Below are 8,734 nucleotides of genomic sequence, written 5' to 3'. Positions count from 1 at the left end.
AGCCACCGCTTATTCATTAAACTTGTCATTGCCTCTTTGGATAAAACATGTGCTATACGGTTCCCTGTACGCCGGACAAAAGGATCCCATTTCAAATGAAATAAAGAGGAACTCATTCCCTTTAAATCACCATGGCCACGTTAACTTTAAAAAAAATAAAAAATAGAAAGATAATACATAGCATTATTAAAAAAAAGACTACCAAATTAATTGAAGAATACCATCAACTATTTTTTCTTTGAAAAATATTATTTTACATTTTCACATCATAACATAACATAACATAACATGATGCTCAACTCTTCTTTAAATCAATCTTAATTATATAAAAAATATCAAAGTAAATTGAACATATCACTGCAATTAACTAAGCGAAAAAGCAAAAGAGCCTCCTTTGTATTTTTTGTCTCTAGTATTAAAGCTAGATTTCTATAACATGATGCTCAACTCTTCTTTAAATCAATCTTAATTATATAAAAAATATCAAAGTAAATTGAACATATCACTGCAATTAACTAAGCGAAAAAGCAAAATAGCCTCCTTTGTATTTTTTGTCTCTAGTATTAAAGCTAGATTTCTCTAGTTCACAGGAATCACAACAATCTCTCGATCAAGTAGGCCGTGAGCCCGTGAGCTTTTGAGCAACTGGCCGACATGAGCATCATCCAATTTGGCAATTAAGGCGTTTTTTCCGTTTATTTTGACAGTTCAAAATTTGAAAAAACGAAGGCTGTTTCGGGAAAAAAAGAAGTTCTTGCCATTATTTCACTCACCCAAAACCTTATATAGTGAAATCGAATCTTTGATGCACGAGAGTCACACTCAGTGCGTCAGTCACTTACCACACCGCCTTTAATTTTCAGAAGCCCCTAGGACAGGATCGTCTCCAATATCCGGTATCTATTTAGTGTAAAATGAAATGGGGAAAAAGTCTAGTCAATTATAATTTCTACAAACTTGTTATTTAAATTATTAGTCATTTGTCTTAAAGGATAGCTTAATCGACTGGAGACTAGGCCTTATGAAGCGGAGGTTATTAGTTCGAATCCCCCTCCCTCTCTTATGTGGACATGTCAAAAAAAAAAAAGTGTGCAATGTTTTATATAATCGTCCTCCTTAAATAAATTTTGGATTGTTCAGCCACCTATTTAAGCATAAGTATTTTATATGAGATTTTTTTATATATGCAATCTAAATTACTAATAATTCAAACAATAAAAGGTTGAATTCTCGATCCAAATTGGAGTTAGAGAAAAAAAGAAAGAAAAGGAAGTGTAGTGTGCAAGGAAGATGAGATTAGATGTAGATGAAAGACACATGCATGTAGAAAGAAATTGTTGGCAACTAAAGAATTGAACCAACTAAGGGTGGAATTCATGTTCGCATGTTGAATTCATATCGTATCAAGACATGCGTATAAGATTATATAAATTAATCTTAATACAACCCATTTAATTAAACAGGTCAAAATACTTAATTCTAACTTACTAATTTTATGCTGGGTTCATATTGTTAGCTCTAAATGTCGCTTGTCGAGTTTTGATCGTGTTTTTAAGCATGTGTACGTATAAAACTGTATATATAGGTTAATCCTAACTTGACTCATTTAATTAAACGGATCAGACACTTCAATCCTAACCTACTAATTTTGTATTGAATTTGTATCAAATTCACGAATAATGTAAAAAATTGCCAACCTAAATTGCAGCCGGTCCAATATTGGTACAACAGATAACTAGCCTTATCTTCCTATTTCAATTGTGGCTATACTTCTTAGGGAGCTTCTCCATATTTAATGCTCGACTGTTTTCTCTTGGTTGTTGGCCAACCAACTTGTACACTTAACTAAACTACCATTTTAAATGCCTGCATAAGTTGTTCCTAGCAATTAAAACTGATTCCTTTGGGACGGCCAGAATCAGTCCACTAAATCATGCATCAATAAGCTTTTATAATCAGAAAATACTTTTTTTTCCCCCATAAATTATTCAAAAAGAAAAAAGATTCTAAGATATTCAACAATGGAAGTGGCTTCTGACTTCTGAGTGGAGCCAAGAATGTTAAGAACATAACATGGAGAGAAAAGCCAAAGAAAAATCCACTTCTGTTGAAAAATGCCACAAAAAACAAACGAGAATGATGCAAAATATCAATGTTTAGATAGATTGGTATATACTTTCGAAAACCATTTTGAATAATTTATGATTGTAGTTAGCTTCAAGAGATGTGAAAGGATTACAGGGCACTTAATTTTATTGTGGTGATTTTAATGGATAATATTATTTACCAAAAAAAAAAAAAAAAAAAATCAGCAAAATTTAAGTCAGCTATAAATTGTAAGGGGTAAGTTATAGAGGAGTGTTAGAACTTATACGTGTAACTTTAAAAATAATATAATTTTTAAAATTATAATTAAACTTATAAAATTTAATTAAATAATAATTTTAAAAATTATATTATTTTTAAAATGACAAAAAAACACAAAAAAAACTTCTAATATTACTCGAGTCTATCCGCTTCCCAGCAAGCAGCCAACTTTAAATAGTAAAGAAAAAGAGAAAATCGGCAAAATTAAAGTTAGTTATGAATTTTAACGGATAAGTTTTTCTTATGTCACTTTAAAAATAATATAATGTTTAAAATTACTATTATTAAATTTATGATTGGTTATTGCTAAATTTTAATTAAATGATTACATCATTTAAAAAAAAAAAAAAAAAAAAAAAAAACTTCTAAGATTACTCGGCTCTATCCACTTTCCACATTCGCATCCAACTTTGAATTGTAAATGCGCGAGCGTAGCGTGCGTTAACATAAGCCCAAGTCAACGTGTCTGAACGAGCAAGATTCAGCCACGTGGCAATATATTTGGCGTCCTGAGGAGATACCACGTGGCGATGAGATGCGAATCAAAGGTCGTTGAGCAAACCAAGAAGTCCGGAGAGGTGAGGTCATACAGATAGATCTTGACGAGGACTTCGTAATTTCCGCCCAAATCTGATGGGGAAAAAACCTGATTTTATTTACATATATTTATTTATTTATTTTGAAATGGGAAATGATAGAGATCCGGACATTTTTCCCGAAAGTAATTTCCAGAATGATGTGGAGCCAACGTGGTTGAAGCCACGTCTGTTAAATTCAAACAAGTAAAAAAAAAATAGATGGCCCACAGAGATTACGTTTTGGTTTGGCATTGGAGAAATGGTGTGTCAGAGTGATGGGCAACAAAGACTATTGGTGCACAAAATGACAAAAATTCAATAAAAAAATTTTTCCTTCTCAAATTCATTCCTTTTCATTTCGCCCCAAAATTTTTCCCTCCCACCAAAGAGCGCCTCCTGCCCTCTGTAACATTCTTGTGACTCACCAGCCTCTCCACTACCGGACACCTTCACCTACAATCCATCATCTGTAAAGGTAACTGTTTTTTTTTTTTTTTTTTTTTTTGGAGCTATATATTTTTTTAGAGATTTTTTAATTGTTGTTGACGACACATATGGTTGTTTGATTGCTTTCTTACTAGGACTCTCCTACAAAAATTTAGACATTTTTTTGTATTTCACTTAGTTGATTTTGTTTTATTGATAATATTATATCTCTCTTTTGTTGGTTTTTTTTTTTAATCGTATAATGAATGGATTTTTTTTTTTTTTTTTTGTTAATCTTGGATTTTTGAATGGAAGAACACAGTTATTTAGCTTTCTTGTATAGGGCAATCGTTTTGGTGTATAAAAGTTTTTTTTTGGATTTTTTTTTTTTTTTTTTTTAATGTTGATTGTGGATTGCCGGGATTGAAAAATGTTAAAGGGTTAACCTTGGTGCTTAGAACTAATGAGCATTGTTTGACTTTTGTTTCTTTGATAGAGAGGTTCTTTTAGCACAAAAGTTAAAGAGTTAATTTCTCTCCATCAAGTTAAGATCTCCTGTAATTTGACATTGATACCGAGTTCAATGATGAATGTGAGCAACAATGAAGCTCTTGACCCTCCTCTTGGCCCTCAAATTGGTTAGTTAAAAAAACAATTTGCTTGTATAGTATGATTTGTTAAATTTATGTTAATTGTTTTCTTTTAACTTTGTTTAGATATAACTACACTTGAAAATCAAATGGTTGAAAAACCAACAATTGGTATGATGTTTGATTCTGAAGAAGAGGTTTTTTCATATTATAAGCAATATGCCAAGCAAGTAGGTTTTGGTGTGACAAAAAGATCTCGTAGACTTGGAGATGATGGAAATGTAAGATATTTCACCATTGCATGTCTTCGTGAGGGCAAGTCAAAAAGCAAAGCATCTAATATCGTTAGGCCAAAACCAATGAAGAGAATGGGGTGCAAGGCAAAGATCAATGCAAAAGTAAGTCTAGATGGAAGATTTACATTGTCTAGTGTCGTGCTTGAACACACTCATGTAGTTAGCCCAAGCAAGACAAAATATTTTAGATGCCATAAGAAGTTAAATTCTCGTGTAAAAAGAAAGCTTGAACAACTAGATGATGCTGGAGTCCGTCCGAGTAAAAATTACAAAGCTCTTGCTATTGAAGCGGGTGGGTATGATAATCTTCCATTTGGAGAGAAAGATTGTAGAAATTACATTAACAAAGTAAGGAATGAGTCACTTGGAGAAGGAGATGCAGAAGCATTGCGTAACTATTTAATGAGAATGCAACAAAAAAATGACCGTTTCTTCTATGTCATAGACATTGATGAAGAAAGCCGTTTGAAAAATGTGTTTTGGGCAGATGCACGAAGTAGGGCAGCATATGAATCTTTTGGAGACGTCATAACATTTGACACTACATACTTGACTAATAAATACAAGATGCCGTTTGCACCTTTTGTTGGAGTGAATCACCATGGTCAATCCATACTTTTTGGGTGTGGGTTACTATCAAATGAGAATACCGATACTTTTGTGTGGTTGTTCGAAACATGGTTGAAATGCATGTCAGACCGAGCTCAAAATGCAATTATAACTGATCAAGATAGAGCTATGCAAGCTGCAATTCGGAGAGTATTTCCAAGAGCTAATCATAGATTTTGTTTATGGCATATAATGAGCAAAGTTCCGCATAAGCTTGGATCTTACTCTCAATATGAAAACTTTAAGGGTGCTCTATTAAATTGCGTATATGACTCTTTGACTTGTGATGAATTTGAAACAAGATGGCAACAAGTAGTTGAGAAATATAATTTTCAAGAGAATGCATGGCTATGTCAATTATATGGAGAGCGGCATCAATGGGTACCGGCATATGTGAAAGGTATATTTTGGGCCGGAATGTCCACTACACAACGAAGTGAGAGTATGAATGCCTTTTTTGATGGTTATGTGGGGCCAAAGACTCCGTTGAAGAAATTTGTTGGGGATTATGACAATGCTTTGATGAGAATGGTGGAGAACGAGCGTCTAGCTGATTTTGGTTCGTACAATAAAATGTTTCCACTTATAACTCTTCATTCTATTGAGCGTCAACTTCAAGCTATTTACACAAATGAAAAGTTCAAAGAAGTTCAAGAAGAGTTTAGGGGATTCATGATGTGTTTGCCATCCTTACTAAAATGCGAAGGTGCGATTTCTGCATATGAAGTTATTGATCGTGTAAGAGTTAGTGGTGACTTCATAACAGAAGTAAAATATTGTGTTTACTTTAATGACACTGAATGTGATGTACAATGCACTTGTAGATTGTTTGAATTCAGAGGAATCATGTGCAGGCATGCCCTTATTGTTCTTACCTTGGTGAAAGATGTGAAAGAGTTGCCATCCAAATATATTCTTGACCGATGGAGGAAGGACTTGAAACGAAAATATACTTTTGTTAAAAGTAGTTATGACGATTTGAGTGGCAATCCTAAAACACAAAAATATGATGATTTATGCAATGATTTTTCTGAAGTAGCATTTCTCGCGTCAGATTACAATGAAACCTATATGACAATGAAGGCTTGTATACGTAAGTTAAAGGAGGAATTGCTTTGTAATGGGTTAAGAAGTGAAAGCAGTTTGAGTAGTGCACCTTCTCTTCACATTCCGGGTGCATTTTCGATTTGTAATGAAGCAACTGATGGGAGGTATCAGAAATGTAACAAGTTGCGGAGTCCTTTAGTTGCAAAAAGTAAAGGAAAGCCCTCGTCAACACGAAAGCAATCCATTGTAGAAAAAGTTGTTAGAAAGTTAAAATTAACGAAGGTGAAGAAATGACAAGAGCAAGTAGCAATTTGTATTCCTATTTTGATCCTTGATACTCTACTGTTAGGAATACCTTGAAACTCTATAGTTTGTATTCCTATTACTCTATAGTTTGTATTCCTATTTTGATCCTTGAAACTCTACAGTTTCAGTTTGTATTCTTGTTTTGTATTCTTATTTTGATCCTTGAAACTCTACAATTTCAATTTGTATTCCTGTTTTGTATTTTTATTTTGATCCTTGAAACTTTACAGTTTCAGTTTGTATTCCTGTTTTGTAGATTTGCTTCTCTTTCTTGTTTGTAGTTATGCTTCAAGAAAAGCAAATGTACCCAACTGGTTTTTTTTTTTTTTTTTGGTTTGTTGAGGATGTCATATCCAATGCTATAAAACATTCATAGCTAGAATATAGAAGAAGAAAGATTTATTAATGTCATTTAATAAATATGTTAATGATGTATACAGATCTTCGAGTTACAAAATCCATGTATGATGTATTCAATAGCAAAAAATTCTGATTTCCAGCAAGTGTTTTTTTTGGATGACACTATAAACAAATAGACAAATATTAGTAGTTTCATTGTATATGACAGACTTTTTAACCATCTTTACAACAACAATGATCAAAATATGAATATGGTCTTCAATCCCTCAAAACTTCAAGGTCTTCAATCCCTCAACGACTGCAACCTCCCAAGTACAGTAGACTACTGCAAAACCAGCTTTTTAATCGGACATACTCCAACTTTATCCATTACTTCAAGCTTTCTTTTCACACAAGCATTTATTCAACCAATTGGAGAGCCAAAATGAAAGAGCTTCATCATTGATCCTACTTCACAAGTTACAATAGGTCCTGACAGATTATACCAAGAAAAAAATATCAAGATTGGTAATTTTTTGAAACCCAATAACATTACAGATACAATTAATTAGAATACACAAACAGAAAACTAATTAAAATCAAGCATCCCATTTGTGTTTTCAAGTATTCTTTGTCGTCCAAACAACAACCCACTCTACACAGATAAATCTCACAAAACAATCAACATTCAAAAGAAAACTGCCACAACCTGTAACACCCAGAACCCCATTTGGTTTGGATTCCAAAAACAGGAAAAACTGCCCAGAATTTCTCAAAACAGGAAAAGCTGTAGAAAAAAAACTAACAAACCCAAACCACCATCTGTAGAAAAAAAACGAGAAACCCAAAAGCAAAAAATAAACAAGCAAATCATAAAACAAAGCAGCTGCACATGTAAAACTACCACAAATCCAAAAGCCCAACGGAGCAAACAATAGCCAAACAGTAAATGGAAAAACATAAATCTTCTCCCAGTTGGAATCAAAATCAAAAAATGAAAAGAACAGAGAAAATTCTCATACCCATTCTGTCGGTGGGAATTTTGGTGGTATTGGTGGCCTGGCTCGTCGGTGGTGGTACGCCTCGGGTCGTCGGTCAGCGGCGGAGGTGTGTTGAAAGGAGGGATTTGACCAAAATCCATTCTTCGACGGTGGCCGGAATGCTTTCGCCGGTGTGAGAGAGAGACAGGAGTGACGGAGGGAGAGCAAGGCCCGTTCTTCTTCGCCGTGGCCGGAACCCTTGCACCGGAGTGAGAGATACGGTAAGCGGCGGAGGTGGCTGTTGGCCGTAGTGGGAGAGAGGGTGAGCGAGGGATGGAGAGTGGGAGAGGGAGAGGAGAGGGTTTCTTGTGATTTTTGATTTAGAAAGGCAGAGGGAGAGAGAGCGTGTTTCTGATAGAGGTCGAGAGGGGGAAAGAGCAAGAGGGAGAAAGGGAGAGGGAGAGAGGGTGGGGAACATCTGCCGACAGAGGAGAGAGATGGCTTTGGCTTTGGCTTTTTTTTTTTTTTTTTTTTTTTCTTTCATTTTGAAATGAGTGTGCTGCAGAGGAAAAAGACAAAAGAAAAAATAAAATGATGCAATTGGGACTCGAGACAACGTGGCATCAGCCACGTACGTTCCACGTCAGTCCGGAAAAAACATTCGGGAAAATATTCGGGACGCGTAGCAGCTCTCTTTTGAAATTACATATACAAAAGAGAGCTGCTACGCGTCCCGAATATTTTCCCGAATGTTTTTTCCGGACTGACGTGGAACGTACGTGGCTGATGCCACGTTGTCTCGAGTCCCAATTGCATCATTTTATTTTTTCTTTTGTCTTTTTCCTCTGCAGCACACTCATTTCAAAATGAAAGAAAAAAAAAAAAAAAAAAAAAGCCAAAGCCAAAGCCATCTCTCTCCTCTGTCGGCAGATGTTCCCCACCCTCTCTCCCTCTCCCTTTCTCCCTCTTGCTCTTTCCCCCTCTCGACCTCTATCAGAAACACGCTCTCTCTCCCTCTGCCTTTCTAAATCAAAAATCACAAGAAACCCTCTCCTCTCCCTCTCCCACTCTCCATCCCTCGCTCACCCTCTCTCCCACTACGGCCAACAGCCACCTCCGCCGCTTACCGTATCTCTCACTCCGGTGCAAGGGTTCCGGCCACGGCGAAGAAGAACGGGCCTTGCTCTCCCTCCGTC

General features: G+C 35.3%; 1 protein-coding gene across 1 annotated transcript; it reads left to right on the top strand.

Moving 5' to 3' along the window:
• Positions 1-4,110: 4,110 nt before the first annotated feature.
• LOC148585044 (protein FAR1-RELATED SEQUENCE 5-like) lies at positions 4,111-6,207 on the top strand. The gene has a single exon (XM_088517665.1). It carries the CDS (start codon positions 4,111-4,113, stop codon positions 6,205-6,207), a length of 2,097 nt encoding a protein of 698 aa, XP_088373791.1.
• Positions 6,208-8,734: the final 2,527 nt, after the last annotated feature.

This window comes from Corylus avellana, chromosome 6, assembly GCF_965113065.1.
Source record: "Corylus avellana chromosome 6, dhCorAvel1.hap1.2, whole genome shotgun sequence".
NCBI lineage: Eukaryota > Viridiplantae > Streptophyta > Magnoliopsida > Fagales > Betulaceae > Corylus > Corylus avellana.
Note: the sequence above shows the minus strand (reverse complement) of the source record. Positions and strands in the feature narration are given on the sequence as shown.